The 23,583-nt window shown below is 42.6% G+C and overlaps 1 protein-coding gene across 2 annotated transcripts; it reads right to left on the reverse strand.

The window, feature by feature from the left end:
• Window positions 1-4,112: 4,112 nt before the first annotated feature.
• MANSC1 (MANSC domain containing 1) lies at window positions 4,113-21,843 on the reverse strand. 2 transcript variants are annotated; one of them, XM_032391784.1, is made up of 4 exons: window positions 21,477-21,843; window positions 15,637-15,959; window positions 11,979-12,119; window positions 4,113-5,352 (listed from the first exon to the last, which is right to left on the reverse strand). In XM_032391784.1, exons 2-4 carry the CDS (start codon window positions 15,857-15,859, stop codon window positions 4,379-4,381), a joined length of 1,338 nt encoding a protein of 445 aa, XP_032247675.1. In that variant the 5' UTR covers window positions 15,860-15,959; window positions 21,477-21,843; the 3' UTR covers window positions 4,113-4,378. The 2 variants fall into 2 exon arrangements, with proteins under 2 accessions (XP_032247675.1, XP_032247674.1); XM_032391783.1 differs by having other exon boundaries at window positions 21,440-21,843.
• Between the last annotated feature and the right edge of the window lie 1,740 nt (window positions 21,844-23,583).

Below are 23,583 nucleotides of genomic sequence, written 5' to 3' on the forward strand. Positions count from 1 at the left end.
TCATGAAAGTACCTAGCACCTTCGAGAAATAGCAAAGAGAGATGTGTAGCTGCAGCCCAGATTTTGGGGGAGGGAAGGTAGATGGACAGATAGTTTGGGGCTAGAGCATGGGGAGCCTTGTTGTGCCACACTCAGTGGGGAGTCACCCCTGTAGTCAACACGGGTGTAGTGTGTGATATATTGTGTGTGTTGTGCTTCTATCTTATTTTTATTTTTCAAAAGATTTTATTTGTTTGTTTATTTAGAGTGTGCACGAGCGAGTGGGGGGGAGGGGCAGAGGAAGAAGGAGAGAGAGAATCTTAAGCAGGCTCCACGCCCAGTGCAGGGCCTGACACGGGGCTTGATCCCACCACCCTGAGATCATGACCTGAGCCGAAATCAAGAGTCGGATGCTTAACCAACTGAGCCATCCAGGCGTCCCAAGGTTTTATTTTTAAGTAATCTCTACACCCAACATGGGGCTTGAACTTACAACCTTGAGATCAAGAGTCACCTGCTCCATCGACTCAGCCAGCCAGCCAGGCGCCCCAAGGTTTTATTTTTAAGTAATCTCTACACCCAACATGGGGCTTGAACTTACAACCTTGAGATCAAGAGTCACCTGCTCCATCGACTCAGCCAGCCAGGCGCCCCACGTGTGTTCGTGTGTGTTGTGCTTTTAAGGTAACGGGAGCTTGTGTGAAGGTAGTGTGTAACTTGGGAGTGAGGAAAAACAGGTTAGGAGACCAAATAGGAGGTAGCAGTGGGAAGAGCTGACTTTGAGAAGCATTTCTGAAAGAGAAGAGATAATATGTGGTAAACACTGGATGTGGAGGCTGAGGGGGCGGCAGAAATAGAGTGTGACTTTGAAGTTGCTCAATACAAGGGAGACTGGGTGGCTGGTGGTACCGGTGACCGAGGTTAACACAGACTAGGATGGGATCTCTACTCCAGTGTGCTCCTGACTGAAGAATCGCCAGTGACATCGGCACAGGTGGTCAGTGCCCCAACAAGAAGACCGGATGTCAGCAGCTGACAAAGTGCATGAAGCCTACCCCGGAATGAGACCGCTGATCTCAACTGCCAGGCTCTGGGCTCAAGGTAAAACATCCCTTAAAAGTTCTTTAAGGGGTACCTTCGTGGCTCAGTCGGTTAAGCATCCAACTCTTGGTTTCAGCTCAGGTCATGATCTCACGGGTTGTGGGATCAAGTCCTGAGCGGGGCTTGGGAGTCTTTCCCTCTGCCCCTCCCCCACTCATGTGCGCACAAGCACACTCTCTCTCTACCCGCCCCTCCCCTCCGCCTCAAAATAAATAAATAAATCTTTAAAAAAAATCTCTTTAAAGAGTTTTGAATGGTTTGGTTCAACACCATTTAAAAGCTTTTATCTAGAATATGTGTCATCTATTGCAAACCTCTTTTTTGGTTACCCTGTGCATGATTTCCAGTTAAAAGAATGTGTAGAGTGGGAATGCTGGAGCCAGATTACCTGGGCAGGTGACCCTAAGCAAGACACTTAAACCTCTTGTGCTTCAATTTCCTCACTTGCAAAATAAGAAGTTCTTCATGAGGCTGTTAATAGGAATGAGTTCGTAAATGAGTTCGTAAATGTAAAAGTGTGCCTGGCACACTGTCAAGTACCTTATAAGTATTTGCTACCATTATTAATAAGTAATGGAATACTCAACTAAAAATGGTACAAATGTTAGAAACTTATCACGGAACAAGATTTAAAGTGGGCAGTTCCAGAGCTGGTGCTGTTGCTTGATAACCAAGTTATTGAGGACCAGACTCTTCCCGTATCCCACTTTGCCATGCTCAGCTTGTTAGTGATTTCTCCCCTCGTGGTGGCAAAAAGGCTGCAGTTGTTCCAAGTATCAAGCCCTTAAACGACCAGCATTCCAAGCAGGAAAGAAGGATTGGAAGGAAAAGGGACTTTTTTCTTTGTGTCGCCCTCCCTTATCAAGGAAGCCCCCAGCAGGTTTCCTTTCAGCTAGAACTAGGCCACAGGCCCATCCCTAACTTCAAGAGGGGCTGGGAAAAACTGACACTTCTAACCTACGACAAACCAGGCAAAAGTGGGATTGGGGCTGGCTGTTGCGGGGATAGCCTGTAGTGCCTACCACAGTCTGAGAAGCAGTTTCAAGGATGCCTCCCTCAGGCCAGGGGTAATTGAGAAACAAGAATGTAGAAGTATTTATTCAGAGTGAGTCAGCCATAGGCTTCGCCCTTCAGAGGTCATCAGCTGTTTTAGGAATAGCTTTTTAACCCAGGTAAGTGTCCCGTTGGTAAAATACGGAGAGGATATTTTTGAGCAGGGGCTCCTTCCTAATATTCTTGCTTCTTCTAGGCTGTCACCTTCCCTTCCCACAAACCAAAGGAAACAGCTCATAATTCAGTTCACCTTGTCTAACAGGTTGGCCAGGCTAGTCACTGTTAATGTTACTTACAAGAAAGCATAGGCAGACTCCCCCCGCCCCTTCACTGACCCTTGCAGCAGGAGGTAATAAGCAGGGAGAGCTGTGTGAGAAGAGCTACTCTTTCCCCCTTAGAAGCATGTCTTAAATCCAGCTGTTTCCCAGCAATCCACATCCCCACACTCACTGCCAGAGTCCGGGCCCAAAGCATCCCCCAATCTGGGCTCCTGCTCAAGTCTCTCCTTCACCAGAAAGAATGCAATGCAGTAAGGTGGACAGAGAGCTACGAAAGAACCAGAAGAAAACTCTTCTAAACACCCACAGAAAGCCTAATTCCCACTAACCAATTCTGTTAACAAAGAGAGGAGAAATTTTAAAATTCCAAGGCACTTAGTTACTAATCTGATTCTGGCCTACATGCGGATATTCAATAAATACTTGTTAAATTAAATTGATTCAAGGTTTTATTTATTCAGCCTACTTAAAGCTTATGTAAACCCCTCGGAGATTTGTGTCAAGCTGTTAAGTTGGAAAATATATGAAAAGTAGAATTTTCACTAGACCAGCTTTCCTCTTAATGAGCTTTATGAGCTTAGTGTAAACTGGTGTGTGTGTGTGTGTGTGTGTGTGTGTGTGTGTGTGTGTCCAGGAGAGGGGAGAAGGAGGTGGTAAGGAGGAAACAGGAGAAAAGCCTGTTTCTGTCATTTCCTACGTTTGTCTTCATTGCTATACTTATTAACCAGCTACTGCCCTCTAGCGCTCACTGTGTAAAGTTCCCTCCTGAATTCCATTTGCATCTAAAAACCCTGGACTCCAGGAAGGGACAACCTCTTGTTTTGCAGATGAGCAAACTGAAGTCCAGAGACTGAGGAGTCAAACTGACCCAGGCAGTTTCCTGGATTCTTCGGGACCTCACTGTAACTCATCTGGCAAACCCTTTTTATTAAATGCCATTCCTCAGACATTTCAATAACTAATCAGTAAAAATTACAGCATATTTATTGTACACCAGAAACTAATATGACACTATGTGTTAACTTTATTGGAATTAAAAATAAATAAATGTTTAAAATGCACATAAAAATTACAGCATACTAATCATTTAACAATAATGTTAAGTGTTATGTTATTTTCAATGTTATTCCAAATAAAGCCAAAATTGACTTGGTGAAATTTAGATAAGGATTTATAAATATCATTGTTATGTTTTAAACTTGGTGAAGTTTAGAAAATTCCTGTATTACTTTTGTGTGTGGGGGGGGGGCGGGGGTAGGATAGTTAACTAGAATGGACCCGAAGTAGATTTGGCTATTTATCAGAACTGACTTATCACTGTCTCCACGTAGGCTAATCTTCTGCTAGAGTTCTCCCAAAGGAACCTCTTTGCTCACTGATGGGGAAGGGGAGGGGGGGGGGTTGTCATTTTAACTTAGAACACATACTTTCATCATTTAATCATTTTGTTGGTGGGAATAAATTGAAAGTTATCCAGCTGGATGTGTCACTTACAAGAACATTACTGAGTAACAAAAGATTTATTCAAATATTTAATTGAAAGGACATACATCTGGAATAACTTTTATTGGAATTCATATAAAAAAGAAAGTAAATCCATTAGAATTAATATCATAAACAGTTGACTTTATCTGGAACCAGAAATGTTAATGAACTGGAGCCTAAAAGTCCTAACCACTTTTCCTTGCAAAAAGCCAGTCATTTTTGAATTTATATGCCAATTATACTTTATTACTTTAGGTAGAGCTTTGTTTTCAGCAAATATTTTAGAGATAGATCACTCAAATTACCTAATTTGTTTCCTTTCTCCCCTTGTCTTCAAAAACCAAGCAAAAAGAAAGTGGTAGGGGGCATCTGCCTATCTTCAAGATGCTTCAGACATCCTGCTAAGATCCGCGAGTCAGCAGGAAGTCACTGAGTTTGGGCTACTAGTAACTACATGAATGAAGAGACATCTAGTTTCCTCCTTAGATGTCAACATAGATCCCATTGATCAAATAATCCAGTCTCGAATAACGTCTCCTGTGGAGGGATTCCGAGAACATTCTGCCCAAGAGGGCAAGGCCTATGGCTAGGAACAGAACCCCAAAGAGCAGGGTTCCGATGAGGAGCCATTTTTCAAATGGAAGGCCGTCTTGACTTTCTGGAACACTGTTCAGGGAGGAACCACCAGGTCTGGCCTTCCCATTTTCCTGGGAAGCAGTTTTATTCAGAGAAGAATCCACATTTGACGAAAGCAGCGTAGCAGTGGACGAATCCACTGTTGACAAAGGAAGTGTAGCAGGGTTATTATGGGCATCCTCTGTGTTTAAAGTGAGGTTGGAAATTTCTCGAAAGGGTGCCATTTCTGGGGGGCTTTTCCAGTCCATGAGTGCCTCAGGGACGGTGTTTGAAACAGCTACTGTAGCTAGGCTAGCTTTGGGTTTAACCGCAGCACGGGTCAAAATGGTAGACAGGAGGGCTGTGGGGGGCTGAGACTTGCCTGAGGCTAGGGCTGGAGCTGAGGTGGCCATCTCTGGTTCAGAAGTCACAGAAGGTATCCCGGGAGCATTGGCGGTGGGGGGCGATGCAGGCTTTGGAGGGGCAGAGGTGATCCGCCGAGAGGCAACCGTCCCTATCGTGGGGAGTGTTGTCACATGTTCAGGCAGCAGAGGAGATATTTTTTGCTCTGAGGAAAACTGTGAACTCTGAGAATGGCCTTCTTCTTTATAAACAGGGAAGGGTGTACTCGCTTGACCCATCTCAAATAGTTTCTCCAAGTGATCTGAGGATCCGACCTTCTGAGAAAATGCCTCTCTCCGGAAGCTGTCAGTGGGCTTTGAATAACCTGTCACGGGAGCGGGGGTGGGAGTGAGTCCCCGTGAAGACTGGCCACGGAGGAGAGAATCTTCTTGGGTTAACTCTCCGCTTGGCGAGTGAGTTCTGGCCAAAGTTGGAAAATCTGAAAAATGTAAAGAAAATTAAAAGGAGACTTAAATATTTCCAAGCTGAGGCAGGTTAAAAAAAAGACAAACGTATCAGTTTGTTCAGTAAATCCCCAAACTGTTGAAACTTGACATTTTGTAGAAACTTGCGCAAAATGGAAAAATACAAATTGCTAAATCAGAATCTGATGACACTGCCTCTCTACCAGATGCTGTGGTTTATTTCTAGAGTGATGGGACAGAGGAGAAATGTGTGGAGGAGGACCAGGCAAATTAAGGAAGAGGTGGGAGGAGCAGAACAAGGGAGCTAAGAGGAGCTCAGGAGGTTTAGGAACATGGGGACGTGTAGGGGGCCAAGGCCAGGGAATAGAGCTGGGCCAGGGTGACATGGCAGGAACTGGTGGAGAGAAGGCTCCCTGGGAAACCAGCAATCACCAAGGAGAGACTTCACAGCAAGGGCAGCCCACAGGCAAGGACGGTAATAGAGGCCTCGGGGCGATGAGGAGCTGAGGCAGAACCCGGGCCATTTGCCTGCCACAAGGAGGAGGAGGATGGGCCTGGAGGGAAGGTCTGGTCTTCTCCCAGGGCACAGAGGCCAAGGCAGCAGCAGAAGATTGATGACATTTTCCAATTAAAAAAAAAAAAAAGGTTTTGGCCCCACACTCAGGGGAGCAAGGCCATCTGGGAGATTTAATTTTGACTCTCAAAGATTAACATTTCAGAGCCAATGTCTTCAGTCTGAGGACAATGGAACCAATATTTGAAATTAGGATGGCCACAGTGCTGACATAAAGAGCAGAAAATCACGCAGTTCTGGGGGCTGCTGGGGAGGAACCAGCCTCAGATCCTCCTCAGGGTAAGAGAAAGTTTAGAGTTGTGCTCTTAGTCTCACACGCCATTCATCACAGCTCAAACTGGAAAGGGTTTTTGGAGCCATCAGGGGCAGGGAATGATCATCTGAACTGCTCTGTATCACTCTGCTACTTGGCTAATCATTTCACTTAGATTTGAACTGCAGCAAACACAAGGAAGGAAGAAAAGGAATTTCTTAATGTTTATTGTTCTGTTCTCTTTCCCCTTTTCTTCTTCAACTCCTCTCAATGCCAGTTTCTGAACCAGACCCCACTCTCCCCTCTGCTAACAAACAGATCCAGAGACAACCTCAGATTTGTAAATATCTTTGACTGCTCTGTAAGCTTCACACTTCAAAGAGTCCTTTCAAACTGTCATTTACGGGGGCGCCTGCGTGGCTCAGTTGGTCAAGCGGCTGACTTTTGACTTTGGCTCAGGTCATGATCTCAGGGTCGTGAGATAGAGCCCCACGTCGGGCTCAGTGTGGAGTCAGCTTGAGATTCTCTCTTTCCCTCTCCCTCTGCCCCTCCCCCTGCTTGCCCACATAAGCGTAAATAAATAAAATCTTTAAAAAAAAAAAGAACTGTCACTTATTAGTCCATCTAGGACAGGGGTCAGCAAATTATGACCCGAGGGCCAAATCTGGCTTGCCACTTCTCTCTTTTTTATTTATTTATTTTTTTAAGATTTTATTTATTTATTTGATAGAGAGAGACACAGCGAGACAGGGAACGCAAGCAGGGGGAGTGGGAGAGGGAGAAGCAGGCTTCCCGCAGAGCAGGGAGCCCGATGTGGGGCTCGATCCCAGGACTCTGGGATCATAACCTGAGCCCAAGGCAGACTTTTAACTGACTGAGCCACCCAGGCGCCCCTTGCCACTTCTCTTTGTATGGCTTATGAGCCAAGATCTACATTTCTAAATGGCTGACAAAAATCAAAGAGGATAATATTTTGTGACACATGACAATTACATAAAATTCAAATTTCAGTGTCTGCAAATAAAGCTTTATTGGCACGTAACCGTGCTCATTTGTTTATACATTGGCTGTGGGTACTTCATACTACAAGGACAGAGGTGAATAGGTACAACAGATTGCGTATGGCCCATAAAGCTTAAAATACTGGCCTGGAAAGCCTAAAATACTTATCATTTTGCCCTCAACAGAAAATATTTGCAGACACCTGCTTTAGGATATAGTACTTTACTCTAAAATAGAATTTGGAGGATTGCAATGCCTCTCTCCTCCGACAACGATGAAGGAAAGAGTTCCTGCTGCAGGTTACACCACATTTGCAGATATAACATCACCGTGAGATAAACAGCATCTCTATTTTTAGGTAGTATCAGATATTTTTTTAAAAAAAAGAACAGGACTCAACACATTTCATTTTTTAAAAATTTTTTTTAAAGATTTTATTTATTTGAGAGAGAGAGAGAGAGAGAAAGTACGAGCAGGGGGGAGGGGCAGAGGGAGAGGGCAAGCAGCCCCCCCCCCCCCCGCCAGCAGGGAGACCGACGTGGGGCTCCATACCCGGACCCTGAGATCATGACCTGAGCCAAAGGCCGCCACTTAACTTGACTGAGCCACCCAGGTGCCCCAACATATTTCATTTTAAAGTTAAAAAAAAAAAAGACTAGTTAAATAAATGCTCTGTGATGTGTATGAACTCAGAACTTAAAGCCAGTGACAAAGAATGACCAAAACAGCTGCTTTCTTTCTCAAGAATGCAAGCTCATAAAGAAAGCAAGGCTAGGGCTAGTCCCATTTCTTGATAAGATTAATCTATTGGCAAAGATCCTAGAACCACACAGGGATTCTCAACACCTGCTCCGTTTACCTCACCCTCTGATGTTTGCCATTGGGGTGTGGTGTTTTTCTTGCTCATGTAGAGGTGAGCCAGAGGGGACTGTGAAACAGCCCTGTGCCCTCAATCCCTCTTTTGAGTTTCAGTCTCAAGGGACTTCACAAAATAAAAAACTTAGGGACTGAATATTCCTTGGAAACCAACTGAGCAAACAGACTCCTAATTTATTCTATCTCTGAATTCCCCTATTCTAATCCTTTGTAGACATGACACACCACGAAGCTGAAAAAAAAATTCCATAATGCCAGGTTGCAATGGTTTTGTAGAATGAACAGAGTACACTGTCATCTTTCAAACTTTTGGTCTGTAAATATTAGCCTATCAGTTATAGGAAATCGAGTTCATCTGGAAACAAACCACCAAACAGATATTTAATTTCACTCTAAACAGGAAGCAGATAGTTTATTTTTATGGGGAATCTTAATCCATCAACATGCGCAGATTCATAAATAGAATTACAAACTTAATTTTTAAACATCCTGTAGATTAAAAAGTCAGCGGCATTCTATGTCCAGGGTTGATGCCACTTTGCTGAGCTATCAAGCAACCTGCTCTGGGCTGAGGGCGCCCCCTGGTGGCTGCTACAGGCACTGTTTGATTCTAATTCCCCTTTATTACCTTCATACACTCCCTGAAAATGTTTATACACATGCCAAGTTCCCTTTTCTCCCATTTCCACTGGAGAGAATCTTTACCGCACACTCCCTCTTTTACACATGCTTTATAAAGCAACAATATTACAGAGAATTATGAAAATTATAAAACAAATTCAACTATAATTTTTATCATTATGTCCTAATGACTATTAACATTTCTGTATACCTTAAAGTTAAATTTTTTTTCATGTAATTGAAAAACAACTGCTGTTTTTCACCTGAAATTTTGTTTATTTATATACCTCAAACTTATTTTTTTTTAAATTTTATTTATTTATTTGACAGAGAGAGAGAGAGAGAGCACAAGCAGGGGGAGCAGCAGAGGAGAGGGAGAAGCAGACTCCCCAGGACGACGCTGGGATCATGACCTGAGCTGAAGGCAGATGCTTAACCACTGAACCACCCAGGTGCCCCCCTCAAACTTATTTTTTAATATCTGCATCATATTCTCTCAAGTGGATCCATCATATTTTACACCCAATCATTCTCTGGCAATTGGACATTTATGCTACTTCTAGTTTTTCACTCTTTAAACTAATTATACAATAAACAACTTCAAACCAATAGCTTTTTCTTGTTTTGGTGTTGTGTCTTTAAATTTTAGGGACGTAGAATTACTGGAGTAAATTACCTGTAATTTCTTTGACATTGTGCTTTAATGACGAAATAGAAGACAGATATAGGGAAGCACATGGATAGTGGAAGAAGGGACAGAATGAAGAGGTAGTGAGAAGGAATAACAGAGGCAGAACGTTATGGTCCAGCTTCCATATGATGGGAGTTCCAGAAGGAGAAGAACAAACGTTCCAATCAGCGTCTTGAGCCCTGACCTCTTTGGAGACTAAGACTGGGATATCCATCTCCTGCTAGATACCACCCCTGGCTAATGCAATGGTCCAGGTGATCAAAGAGGAACAGCAAGAAGTATCACCACCACCCTGGAGGCCCCAATGTTTTTAGCCAAGATGATATATATATATACAGGCACGAAGTGAAGGAGCCACACAGATCAGGGGCAGCCACTCTGGGGAGGGGGCAGGACAAGACACTGTCCACATAAAGTAAGGTCTTGAGTGTTTTGAGAAGCCTCATTTGTTCTATGCCTAGTGTTTTTAAAAATCATTTTACATTGTACATGTACATTATTTTACGTTATTGTACACACAATTGTACATACACTTTAACTCTTTCTAAGTATATAGTTCAGTGGCATTGAGTATATTCACTTTGCTCTGCAACCATCACCCTCATCCATCTCCAGAACTTTCTTCATCTTGCAGAACTGAAACTTTGCACCCTGTGCAAGTTTTCTTATACTTGGGTTTATATCCCTACTTGGGAAGAATTTACACAAATAATTTGTGCTTTACGTTCCTGCTTAAAGGAATGTTTGATACATCTAGTTCATTAACCAAAACTCTGACAAGGCTCACCCAGAGGACAAAGCAGAGTCTGTGCCCAGGCACCCTGGGTAGTTGATTCCCCAAAGTATCTCACACATAACACAGTCAAGAGAGAACCCTTGAGGGGTGCCTGGGTGGCTCAGTCAGTTAAGTGACCGACTCTTGATTTCGGCTCAGGTCATGCTCTCAGGGTCCTGGAATTGAGCCCCACGTCAGGCTCCACGCTCAACAAGGAGTCTGCTCTCTCTCTCTCCCTCTGCTCCTCCTCTTGTTCTCTCTCTCTCTCAAATAAATAAATAAAATCTTCAAAAAGAGAGAGAGAGAGAACCCTTGATTGCACTCCCCCTCCCAACCCTAAAACCAGTCTCCTCAAACCTTCTCCAGCTCAGTAGATGGTGCCAACATCCATGTAGACACTCAAGCTAGGACTCAACTCGAATGCTTCTCTCTTCCCCGTTGTCACCCCCCACCCCACACCATCGGCAAGTCCTGTCAGTTCTACCTCTGAAATGGCCGTATATTTACTTCTCTCTACCTCATTTGCCACCTCCCTGGTCCACAATGCCATGGTGTTTCACTGGGATCTTGCCCCACCTCCTATCCAGTCTTCCCACTGCCCCTCTTGCTGCTGCATTTTTGTCCGTCCCCAGTTGAGCAGTCCCAGTGAGCTTTGCGAAATCACCTTGAAAACACCACAATACATGTCTGCTCAAAAACTCCCAACGGCTTCCTGTCAAGCACCTAAAATAAGAACTTCCTACTCTGGCTTCCAAAGCTTTATGTGACCTCCCCGCTTTTCAAACTTCTTGCATATCACTCTTTATATGGTTCACTATGAGTCAGCCAGCTGGGACTGAAGTGTTTGTTCTTCAATACTCCAAAACTATTCTGCCTCAGGATATTGGAATGGGCTATTTCCTCTGCCTAAAGTTCTTCTCAGATCTCACATCTGACTTCTTACTGTTCAGATCTCAGTCGAGGGGTTACTTCTTCACAGATGCTTCCTCTGATCACCTAATCAAGACAGTCCACTCAGTGATCATCTATTACATTGTCTTTTCTCATCCGCATAGCACTTGTGACTATATTTTTCTTGATTACTTATTTATGATGATTATTGTCTCTCCTAAAACGTAAGTTCCAGAGGTAAGGACCTTGTTTTTCATGTTTAGTGTTATATTTTTGTGTCCTTGGGGCAGAATAAATGTTTGGCACCTAGGAGATGCTAAGTAACATTTGTTGTTTATTGAGTAAATGAACAAATAGAATATTATTAATCATCAAGGGTGTAATGACAAAAACTTTCTAAAACTTAAATAAAAGGAAACTTGATACCAAAAGCATTTCATCTTGAAAAACTAACAAGCCAAAATCTCACCAAGACATATCCGAATAATTATATTATTTTTCAGTTGTTTGTTTTCTGTATTCTGAACAAATATGTTTAGTATGGAGACTATATTTCCAATGCCTTGCACAGAATTTGGCACATGGTAGATGCACAGTAAATACTTCTTGAATGAACTTCCCTCCAGGTCTGGATAATAAAATCCAGTGTGTTTGATTTCAGCTAATGTTATTATAAAATAATTGGAAACTGAAGACAAACATACTGGAATTTTATCTCAGGAAGGTAAAAACAAAAGCTACACAACACAAAATACTATCATTTGGAGATCTTTCATTGGAAAAAAGATGGTTGATTTAATAAACTGAACTTTAAATCATGAGAGTTTTCCAGTGTGCCTCTGTATTTATGACCACTTTTGGTAGTTTTACTTAGACTCTTTTGTAGAAAATCTTTCACATGAACCACATCCTTAAATAATTCCAATCACCAAAGAAAAAGAACAATGCTATTCTTACCTCTAATTATCCTGTAACTCATAAGTCCCTTTGCTGGTTTCAGTGGACAAGCTTCCTCACTGGGACAGAAAAAAACGTAGCAGTTGGGTTGTCTAGCTGTTTTTCGAGTGTCGAAGATCATCAAGTTACATGCTTTGTCTCCTGCAATGAAAGGCTTCGTAAGCATTATACTGAAATAGGAGATTTTAAAGAGTAGGCAATGATTTATTCTGCTATCCAACACAAACACCTTCCTTCACATTGTTCACTTGCCGGCTGACCGCTGACTCATTTCCTCTTCCTTAGTCTCGTAAAGCAATTTGTAAAGACCTTGGGTTTAAACATCTGAATTAAGGTAATTCTGGCAAAACCAACTTTACGTAGTACATTTAATTCTTTTTTTAAAAATAATACATTTAATTCTTTAGATAAGCCTTCCATTTGCTAAAATATCCATGGAAACATTCACGGAAATACTGACTTCACAATCTTTACACAACCCACAACTGAGCTGGGACTTAAGAAATGGATCTAACCTAATGATTTCATCTCTCTTGTATCCAGAAGGCAGACACCTATCTCAGACACCTATGAAGCCATGAGTCAGACTTTCTTGGGTAGAATTACTAAATTCAGCATCATCCTATCATGCCTCCTTCCACAAAGGGTCTGAGTAGTGTACGGAATACAAAGTCCATTTTTTACTTTTATCAGTACAATTCTTCTTTTGATGTTTTTTTCTTCACATTTCTACTCTTCCTTATTTCTGCTTTTCCATTTTCCTTCCTTTCTGGCTTTTCACTCTTAGCTTTTATTTCTGACTTCTTTTTCTCTTCCTCTTCTGCCCAATAGAAGTTATACTTTCTATTCATTATGGCCTAGAGTCGGCTTTGGCCTCAGTCTAGTACAGTCTCACTTCTTGGCCTATGACCCTTGAGGGATCAGTATAGCCCTGGTCAGGATGAAGGTTAACAGGCATATAGGCTAATTATTAAAAATGCATGCTCTTTCTCACCATACACACACACACACACACACACACACACACACACACACAACCATGCGTTAACTAACCTTGTTCTGGTATCATGTCATAATACATACATGCATCAAATCATCACACTGTATATCTTTAGTTTACACAATATTATGTGCCCAATGTATCTCAGGAAAGCTTTGGGAAGAAACCCTGCATAACTGGCCATCAGAACCACGTCTTCAAATCAGGCAATGGTTAGGATCAACCTTGACTCCCACATTTGGAAATAAGACTCAGTGAGCTTCTGTGGGGATCTGATCATGTTGGCTCCCCATCACTCAGGCAATAAGAAAGGTACTTTAGCTTTTCCTTTCTCAGCAATGGGATAATTCTGCAATACCATTTTTTGGGGGGCACATAGGTAAAGGGGAGGGTCCATAAGCCCCCAAGTTGTATGCAAAATCTTGTGTCCTTTGTACTTCCGGGCATTCTTCTAGCGGCTGTGACTCCAAGCAAATTATCAAAGTGCTTTTTTGAACCCTAAGCAGTTAAAGGTCATCGCTCAATAAATGAGGAAAAAGTCTGAGATCCATTAAATGAGACCCACAATTACCTCTGCTTACAGTAAAGCAGTAACAGTAATTTTGCTTGTACAATAAAGCAGCAAACCCCCATTTCTTACTGAACACCCATTATGGAACTGAAAAGCAAAGCAAGGTTTCCTGTTTTGCCAGCAGACACCCACACAGCATTCAGTCCTGTTTGCAGATGATTTTCTGTTTCACATAAATGTTGATAACATTTAAAGAAAAACTGGAAATTTAAATTAAATCTCTGTAATTTCCATAAATCAGTCTATAAAGAATGTCCAAAAGCACACTGCCAAGTTTGAGACGACCACTGAAGGGTTTTTTTTTTTGTCCTCCTGACATCAAATAAATATGTGGTATTGTTTCCACACTAATTCTCCATTCTCTGATTCTCTGACACCACCTATCTTACGACTCAATTCAATTCTTACACTAACTACCTGGAGTTATCTTCAGACTCCACAGGCTTAAGGGCTCAGTCCCATAAGACTGTCCTCACTTAGATGCCAGTCAAAAGTATCAGGTCCTAGGGAGACACCTAGGTGGCTCAGTTGGTTAAGCGTCTGACTTAGGCTCAGGTCATGACCTCGGAGTCCTAGGATTGAGCCCTGTGGGGGCTCCCTATTCAGCAGGGAGTCTGTTTCTCCCTGTCCCCTGGCTTGTGCACTCTCTCTCTCTCTCAAATAATAATAATAATAATAATAATAATAATAATAATAATAATAATAATAAAAAGTCTCAGGTCCTAGGTTACTCACACTTCTGCCCAGTGTGGCTATAAATTCAGGTTCCCACAACCCCTTACCTCAGGTTTGATAATTTGTTAGAACTACTCACAGATCTCAGGGAAAAGCTATACTTACTATTACATTTTGTTGTAAAAGACAGAAATGAACAGCCAGATGAAGGGTAGAAAGGGCAAGGTCTGGAAGTGTCCTGACTGCAGGAGCTTCTGTCCTAGGGAAGCTGGAGTGCACAACCCTCCCGGACACATGGATGTGTTCGCCAACTTGGAAGCTGCCTAAAACTATGGTTTCAGGATTTTTATGGAGATTTCATTATGTGGGCATAATTGATTAAATCATTGGCCGTTGGTGACTGAATTCAATCTCCAGCCCCTCTTTTTTACTTGGAGGTGGGGGTGGGGCTGAAAGTTCCAAAATTCTAATCAAGGCTTGGTCTCTCTTGTGACCAGTACCCACCCTGAAGCTATCTAGGGAGCCACCAAGAGTCATCTCATTAGCACAAATTCAGGTGTGGTTGCAAAGGGCTTATAATGAATAACAAAAGAAGCTCCTCTGCTTAGGAAATTGCAAGGTTTTTAGGAGCTCTGTGCCAGGAACCAAGAACAAAGATTATATGCATATATTTCTTACTATACCACACGCATTATAGAAAGAAAAGAAACTAAAGATATTAAGAGAAAACACATGATTTGGTTGGCTAATAAGTGAGGTAAGAACCATTAGTCCAGTGTTCACTAGCTCTTGTAGGCCCCTTGATGGCAAGACCCTGTCCATCTTATTCATTGTTTTGTCTCCAGCACCTGCCAAGGCATTTGGTGCTCAATAAATTTTGTGTGTGTTTTTTTGTTGTTGTTGTTGTTTGTTCATTTATTTTTCATTTAGGGAGTTAGAACAGGATCATAAACACCTGAAAAATGATCACTGTTTCACTGTTTCTTTTTCAAGTCATAGATCTGAAACTTGAAATATGCAAAGGTGTGGTTCAAACCTGTGGGCCTCAGTTTCCTTCTGTGTCACGTGAATGGGTCAGACCAAACAACTTCCCATGTCCTTTAAGGATTTTTGTTTCTAAGATATTGGAAACATCTTAGATACCTATTAGAACATAACACCAGTGGTTCTCAGCCTTTTTTCTAACCAGACACCTGTGATATACACACACACTCATCAGTAACTTTGCCTCAGCTTAGGGGAGGAGAGGACACGCTTGTGGGACATTCTCCCAGTGGTTTTGTTACCCACATTTCTACCCCATTGAGAATCACTAGGATAATCTCTGCAGCCACATCAACCAGCTACCATCACCCAGCTACTTGTGTCACAAAACACCTGGAATAAAGAGCTGCCAAGAGACTATTACTTACCTGTTATGTTTTTTGTTGAACAGCAAGAATTAATGCAGTCTTCCTGAGTTAATGTATGTATGGGTTCATTGCCTCTAATTCCCTTAGAAAGAGATGATTGGATGTCAATGACAACATCTTCTAAACTCTTGGTAGAGCAATTCTGACTGGTGGACAGCCTTAGTGTCAGGAAACAAATTATTACACAAGTGTAAGTCAAGCTCCATTTGTCCCTAAAGAACATTTTAAATTTCAGTTTAGTCTTAGTCTTCAAAGGTCAAGGATAATCCTCCCTCTGGTCTGAGTTTGCTTCAAGAAGATTGTACAGATCATGGAATTTCTCTCTAGAACAAAAATAAAACATCAGCAATGAGTTTTGTTTCTTTTAATAAATCTAGCGAAGATATAGTTCATTTCCTTCAAGTCAATGTAAACAATTCATGATTTTAAAACAGAAATAAACAAGCATTTTTTATGTTTCACTCTTAATAGATCAAGACAATCTCTCATTAAAAACTTGGTAAAGAGGGGCACCTGGGTGGCTCAGTTGGTTGAGCATCCAACTCTTGATTTCAGCTCAGGTCATGATCTCAAGGTCATGAGATCAAGCCCTGAATCAGGCTCCATGCTCGGCAGAGAGTCTGCTTGAGCTTCTCTCTCCCTCTCTCCCTCTGCCCCTGCCCCCTGTGCACTGTCTCTCTAAAATAAATAGATAAATCTTAGGAAAAAAGCTTGGTAAAGAACTAATTAGCACAAACACATATACTATCCCATCAATGCTTAAAAGCTGACCAGTGTCTATGATGGAAGAGGTATAAACAGCAGGCCTGCCCCCAAGTTCTAGAATCCTTTCTCTTCTTGCTTCTCCTAACCAGGAGGGGAGGGGACACAAAATTTCTAGTCACTGATAAAGCAGCAATAATATGCTTGACCATGGTTTCTTTCTTGGTAATAACAAGTAGCATTTTTAAATTACCTACTAGGTGGTAGGCAATGTGCTATGAAATATACATATATTGTCCTATTTAATCCTTATACCAGCTCTGCAAAAAAAGCTATTATTTTCCTCATTAATAGATGAGGAAACTGGGGCTGTCTTTCTTGTTGCTGCCTCTCCTTAGGTATCAAACCAGAGACAGGTAACTCTAATAATTTAATTCTAACAGTTAGCTGGTCAGTAGAGGGTACTCATTCATTTCCAGAATACAAATTGTTCACTGAATGATAGTCTAGAGCAGAATTACTACTTCTTTGGGGCACCTGAGTGGCTCAGTCAGTTAAGCAAGCGACTCTTATTTCGGCTCAGGTCATGATCTCAGGGTTGTGAGATCGAGCCCCATGGGATTCTCTCTCTCCCTCTCCCTCTGCCCCCCTCCCCTGCTCACACACAAGCACTCTCTCTTAAAAAAAAGAAAGAAAGAATTACTGCTTCTTGAATCTTCTTCTTCCTTTTCTTGTTTGGTCATGAATCCAACCCCTTTGATAGTCTGGTGAAGCTTAGAAGCTTAGGATTTTTTCTGAGAGACATGTTTTAAAATACAAATTTTAAATATATATGATTACAAAGGGAGCCAGTTATATGAAATATAATTATCAAAGTAGTTTTTAAAATATGCCTACAAAACTCTGATGTAAAATAGCAAAGAAAATCCAAGTAAATGGAGAGATGTTCCATGTTTGGTATTAAGATATCCATTCTTCCCAACTTGACCTATAGATTCAGTGCAATCCCAATAAAGTTCCCAGCATGTTATTTTGGGGATCTCAACAATTTTAAAGTTTTGATTTTTTTTTTAAAGATATATTTATTTGAGAGAGAGAGAGAGAACACGTGTCGGGGGGGCAGGTAGAGGGAGAAGGAGCGAGGTAATTTCAAGCAGACTCCCCACTGAGCATGGAGCTGGACGCAGGGCTCAATCTCACGACCCTGACATCATGACCTGAGCCAAAAGAGTCAGACACTTAATCAACTGAGCCACCCAGGCATGACTTAAAGTGTTGATTTTAAAGTTTACATGGAAATGCAGAAAGGCCCAGAACGGCCAACACAATACTGAAGAAGAACAAAGTTGGAGAATTCACACTACCTAACTTCAGTACTTGGTATATAAGTTACAGTAATCAAGACAGTGTGGTTCTGCCAAAAGAATAGAAAGAACAGAAAAATAGAACAGAATAATAAGCCCAGAAATAGACCCACACAAATTCAGTCAACTGATGTCTAACAAAAGAGCAAAGGCAATTCAATAGAGAAAGGATAGCCTTCTCAAAAATGGTGCTAGAACCCATATGCAAAAAGATAAATCTAGATACAAACCTTCCGTCATTTACAAAAATTAACTCAAAATGGATCATAGACCTAAATATAAAATGTAAAATTATAAAACTCATAGAGGGGCACCTGGCTGACTCAGTTGGTAGAGCATGTGACTCTTGGTCTCAGGGGGTTGTGAGTTTGAGCCCCACGTTGGGTGTAGAGATTACTTAAAAATAAAATCTTTAAAATAAAAAAAAAACCCTCCTAGAATATAACATAGGAGAAAATCTTTGGAACTTAGATTAAGCAATGAGTTTTTAGATACAATACCTAAAGCACAATCCACTAAAGAAAAAACTGGATAGGTTGGATTTCATTAAAATTAAAACTTCTGCTCTGCCCAAGACACTAAGAAAATAAAAAAGATAAGCCTCAGACTGGGAGAAATATTTGCAAAACACATATCTGATAAAGGACTAGTAGGTAAAATATGCAAAGAACTCTTAAAACTTAGAAAACAACCCAATAAAAAATGGGCAAAGTATCTGAACAGACACCACACCAAAGGAGATATACAGATGATAAATAAGCAAATGAAAAGGTGCTTAACATCATAGTCATCAGGGAGCTGCAAATTAAAACAACAATGAGATACTACTATACACCTATTAGAATGACTAAAATCCAGAAAACTGACAATACCAAATCCTACAAAAATTTACATACAAATGTTTATAGTAACTTTATACATCATTGCCAAAAACTGGAAACGACCAAGATGTTCCTTCAATAGGTGAATGGATAAACAAAATGTGGTATATCCATACAGTAGAATATTATTCAGTAGTAAAAAGAAACGAGCTATCAAGCCACAAAAGGACATAGAGGAAACATAATTGCATATTGCTAAGTGAAAGAAGCCAGTCTGAAATGTATGACTCCTTGTCAACTATATGACATTCTGGAAAAGGCAAAACTACATCAACAGTAAAAATATTAGTGGTTGCCAGGCAGAGGAAGGGAGGGATGAATAGGTGGAGCACAGGGGATTTTTATAGTGAGGTTATTCTATAGGCTACTGTAATGGTTGTTACATGTCTTTACATTTGTCAAAACCCACATAACTGTACAATACAAAGAGTCCCTAATATTGGGGGACCTCACTGGCTCAGTTCGGGGAGCATGCAACTCTTGATCTCAGGGTTGTAAGTTTGAGCCTGACACTGCGTGTAGAGATAACTTAAAAATAAAATCTTAAAAAAAAAAAAAAAAGACTGATCTCTAATATAAACAAATAGATGTTAATAAAAAAAATTAAAAAGCAAAAAAACCAAACATATATTACCCATATACAGTAACAGTACAAGTCCAATATCTTCCTTGCTATTGTGTCCAATTTTTATAAACAGTCAAATAAGTAACATTTATGTTTCTCAGGTGCCAGTCTCTATACTAAGCACTTTACATGTGTCATGTCAACTAATCCTTACAAGAATCCTAATGAGATAGATTCCCAATCCTTATGAGATAGATCCCATTATTAACCCCATTTTCAGGGGTGCCTGGGTGGTTCAGTTGGTTAGGCGGCTGCCTTCAGTTCAGGTCATGATCCCAGAGTCCTGGGATCGAGCCCCACATCAGGCTCCCCGCTCAGTGGGGAGTCTGGCTCTCCCTCTCCCTCCCTCGCCCCTCATGCTCTCTCTTAAATACATAAAATCTTTTAAAAAAAAATTAGTCCCATTTTCAGTCAAAACAGAAACAGTTGTGGGATATTTATGTTTCTTTATTATTTTTTTTTAAGATTTTTATTTATTTGACCAAGAGAGACACAGCGAGAGAGGGAACACAAGCAGGTGGAGTGGGAGAGGGAGAGACAGGCTTCCAGCCGAGCAGGGAGCAGGGAGCAGGGAGCAGGGAGCAGGGAGCAGGGAGCCCGGTGCGGGGTTCGATGCGGGGCTCCATCCCAGGACTCTGGGACCAGGATCTGAGCCTAAGGCAGATGCTTAACGACTGAGCCACCTAGGTGCCCCTTTCTGCTTCTTTATTAACCTAGTGAATAACAAGTGGTACATCTAATAACTGCCATAATGTTGAAGATTTTATTTATTTGTTTATTTGTTTGTTTGTTTGTTTATTTATTTATTTTAGAGAGAGAGCCCAAGTGGGGGGAAGAGCAGAGGGAAAGGGACAAGCAGACTCCACCTGAGCACGGAGCCCCATGGGGCTTGATCTTACAACCTGAGATCATGACCTGAGCTGAAATCAAGAGTCAGAGGCCCGACAGACTGAACCACCCAGGCGCCCCTAATAAACCACTATAATTTTGAAGGATTGTTGAATGTACAGGATACTTGAGATCTGTGTAATAAGTAATATGATATGAAAACACCTGTGATTCCTGCTGGTGGCAAATTACAGCTGCCTCTAGTTCTCCTATGGCTTTGACTAGAGCCTCTTAGAGGACATGTTCCATTTCAGTTCGAGGCTACTAAAATAATAAATGTTCCCGCTGAAGTGCCCAGACTTTTTGAATACTATCCAGGGCTTCTCCAGGTTAAGAATCCTAGCACAGGGCGCCTGGGTGGCTCAGTCGGTTAAGCGTCTGCCTTCGGCTCAGGTCATGATCCCAGAGTCCTGGGATCGAGCCCCGCATCGGGCTCCCCGCTCAGTGGGAAGTCTACTTCTCCCTCTGCCACTCCCTCTGCTTGTGTTCCCTCTCTCGCTGTGTCTCTCTGTCAAATAAATAAATAAAAAATCTTAAAAAAAAAAAAAAAAGAATCCTGGCACGAGTTATCTTTTTATGCTGTCACATTTCCCAAGCCTTTTTTCTAGCCATCCAGAAAACCAAACAGGAACGAAAGAGGAAAACCAGGCCCATACTTTACTTTGAATGGATTCTGACAGTCTTTCCTGGAGCTCTTGCAGAGAAGCCGGAACTAAGCGAGGGGATGGGGTAGGAACTGTGCTTTCTGTACGCAGCACCTTTTTAGCACCTGGACTGCAAGAAGTCCTGAAGAGTTTTTCTCGCTAAAGATGCTCAACAACTATTAGGTAAAGTAATTCTTCTAATCATTATTACTTAGGCCTTAAAGGTCCACAGCCAAGTTGAATTCCATTGAAAGGTAGGGGGGAAAGGATACAGGTGGGAGCGAGAGGAAGCACCTGAGCTTTAACGCCTGCTTACTACCGTCACTAAAACGCACTTGTACACAACTGTGCCAAATACTGGAAATCATTTTCTTTCCTTTCCTTTGAGGAAATGCATGTCGCTTACGGAGAGTTCTTCAGCCTCTCCTGATGACGACGCGGAGCCAGTGCCGTTTATGACAGGTGCTGTTGCGCGAGACTGGAGATCCCCTCTGGGGGTCCGCACCCCACCAACACCCGGGCCAGCCCTTCCTCGCCCCAGCCCGGGTCTTGGCGCTCCGGGAGAGGTAGAAGGGAGCGCCAGGAAAGGACGGGGCGCGGGGGGGGGGGGGGGGGGGCGCCCGGGGAGGGGGGGGGGGGGGGGGGGGGGGGGCTCGCTCTCAGCGGTCCGCCTGGAGGGGAAGGCGGCGACGCCTTTACCTGGCAACGACAGGCCCCGGGGGCCCCGGTGTCCTACCCGGGCGAGGAGACAGCCCCGGCGCGCTCGCGGGCCAGGAGCGGCAGATCGGCGCGCGGGTCTCGGCGAGGGCGGCAGGGATGCTCCGCAGCTCCCGCCTGCCCGCGGGTTGTGTGCTTAGCCAGTTCCTGCTTCCGTTGCGGCGGCCGAAAGTTAGCCGGGGAGGGCACATTCCTGCCCTGCAACCCGGAGCTGCTTCCCCGCCACTGGGAGCGCGGTCCCCCGGGAGCCCCTCCTTGCGGTGGCTCCCTGCACCCCGCGATCGCGCTGAGCCCCAGACCGCGCGGGCTACTGCCCCCCAGCCCCCGCCCGGCAGCTTCCCCGTGCGGGGGGCGTGCGCGCGACCCGCGGGGGTGTCCGCAGGTCTGCAGCGGCGCCCGCTCGTCCACAGAACGCGCGATCACACCAGAGGAAAGTCCAACAGTACAAAACGTGTGCACTGCAGGCTGCCTCTCCCGGCTGTGTCCTGGTCCAGTTCCCCTTCGCAGAGCCACCTCTGAGCGCAGTTTCTCCACTTAGGAGTTCACAGGGCTTTCTATCTGGGGCCTGGTTATGGGAATTCTGTTTCGATCACTCCAGGCATGCAGGGTCCTCAATTAGAGTTGGCAGTTCTCCAGTTAAACATCCTGTAAGTCCAGCCTCAGCGAGGGCATCCGGATTCCTCCCGGATTTACTGTTTATAGGTATAGATAACAATGAAAATAATGGTGCCTGCTATAGTTATTAAAACGTATCCCCTGACATTTAGCATAGTACCTGGCATGTAATAGGTACTCAATAAATATTTAACTAAAATGTATTTGTTGAGTGAACGAATGGAAAGGAACTACTCGGGCATAGGTTGTAGAAGTGTGTTTCTAATCCGTGCTCGCTCACCCCCACCTCTGTATAAGTGCAAACAGATGCAACTTTACCAAACTACTGATAATTAACTCGCAGAACGTCCAAACCTTAGGCAACATCTCCACCTGCTCTGTGTGAAGAGCTTTCAAACCTAAAGCATTAAGCCATTGTAACTTTTTATTCTAGGCCTGATACAGCCGTTCTGGTTTTAACCAATAGCTGTTAGGAGGGATATGTTGACTGAGAATACATGTGAACAAAGGTCCTTTGAATGAAATTAAGTCTACCAGTTGTATCCAGAGGATGACCTACTCTTGAATTACAAAACTGTTGCAAATATTTGGTTTCAAAGAGTTACTTACCATGGGCTCCTGGGTGGCTCAGTGGTTAGGTGTCTGCCTTTCTGCTGGGGTCAAAATCCGGGGGTCCTGGGATCCACCCCCCATCCTGCTCAGCCGGGAGTCTGCCTCTCCCTCTCTCTTTCCCTGTGCCGCTCTCTCCCTGCTTGTGCTCTCTTGATCTTTCTCTGTCAAATAAATAAATAAAATCTTTGAAAAAAAGTTACCGAAGTAAAGGAAACTTCAGAGTGATTTCCCATTGAAGTAATTTTGCTGTTGCAGCAAAAAACTGATGTAAACAGTACATTTTATCTCTGCAGATGATATACTTGAGGGTGTAGGTAGGGAAAGGTCACATGCTTTGTGTCCCTTCACAGGATAGTCCCTGCTAGTCACTAAGTAGAACTTTCCTTCACTTAGAAGTTTCAGATTTAGGGTTTTAAACAATGAACCTGTTATTGTTGAAGTGACATATTCTTCTTTTCAGTTATGACACTGAACAGAGGACACTGCTGAAAATAATGAAAAAAATTTTTCTACTGACATGAACTGTGTTTAAGTTAGAAATAAAATCTCTTTTCATCTCATTGCCTGAAAAGATTCTTGATCCTCTTCTCCTGATACTATTTATGTGGAGGCAGATTTTTTAAAAAAGCATTTTATTCACAAAACATGTATTGAACACGTGCAGGGGGAATGAATGACCCATAAGACATTGGAGCTACCTTCAAGATGCTCATAGTGGGGAAGACAGACAATCAAATCAATTATTGTGTAAAGAATTAATGTAATGATAGAAGATGCTAAGGAATCTCAAAAGAGGGACGTGTAATCTGGACTCCTGGGAGAAAATGAAAAATTTAATATTTTTTTAAAAGATTTTATTTATTTTTTTTAGAGCCGTTTTAGGTTCACAATAAAATTGA

The sequence above is a fragment of the Phoca vitulina genome, unplaced genomic scaffold (assembly GCF_004348235.1).
Source record: "Phoca vitulina isolate PV1807 unplaced genomic scaffold, GSC_HSeal_1.0 scaffold64, whole genome shotgun sequence".
NCBI classification, from domain to species: domain Eukaryota; kingdom Metazoa; phylum Chordata; class Mammalia; order Carnivora; family Phocidae; genus Phoca; species Phoca vitulina.

Excerpts from the sequence above, each read along its gene's own strand:
- MANSC1 (XM_032391784.1), bottom strand. The coding sequence starts at position 15,859 with ATGTTCTTTAGGGACAAATGGAGCTTGACTTACACTTGTGTAATAATT. Across the intron at positions 12,120-15,636 it reads TTCAACAAAAAACATAACAG|GAGACAAAGCATGTAACTTG; the intron begins GTAAGTAATAGT and ends CTTTCATTGCAG. Across the intron at positions 5,353-11,978 it reads GAGTTACAGGATAATTAGAG|ATTTTCCAACTTTGGCCAGA; the intron begins GTAAGAATAGCA and ends TACATTTTTCAG.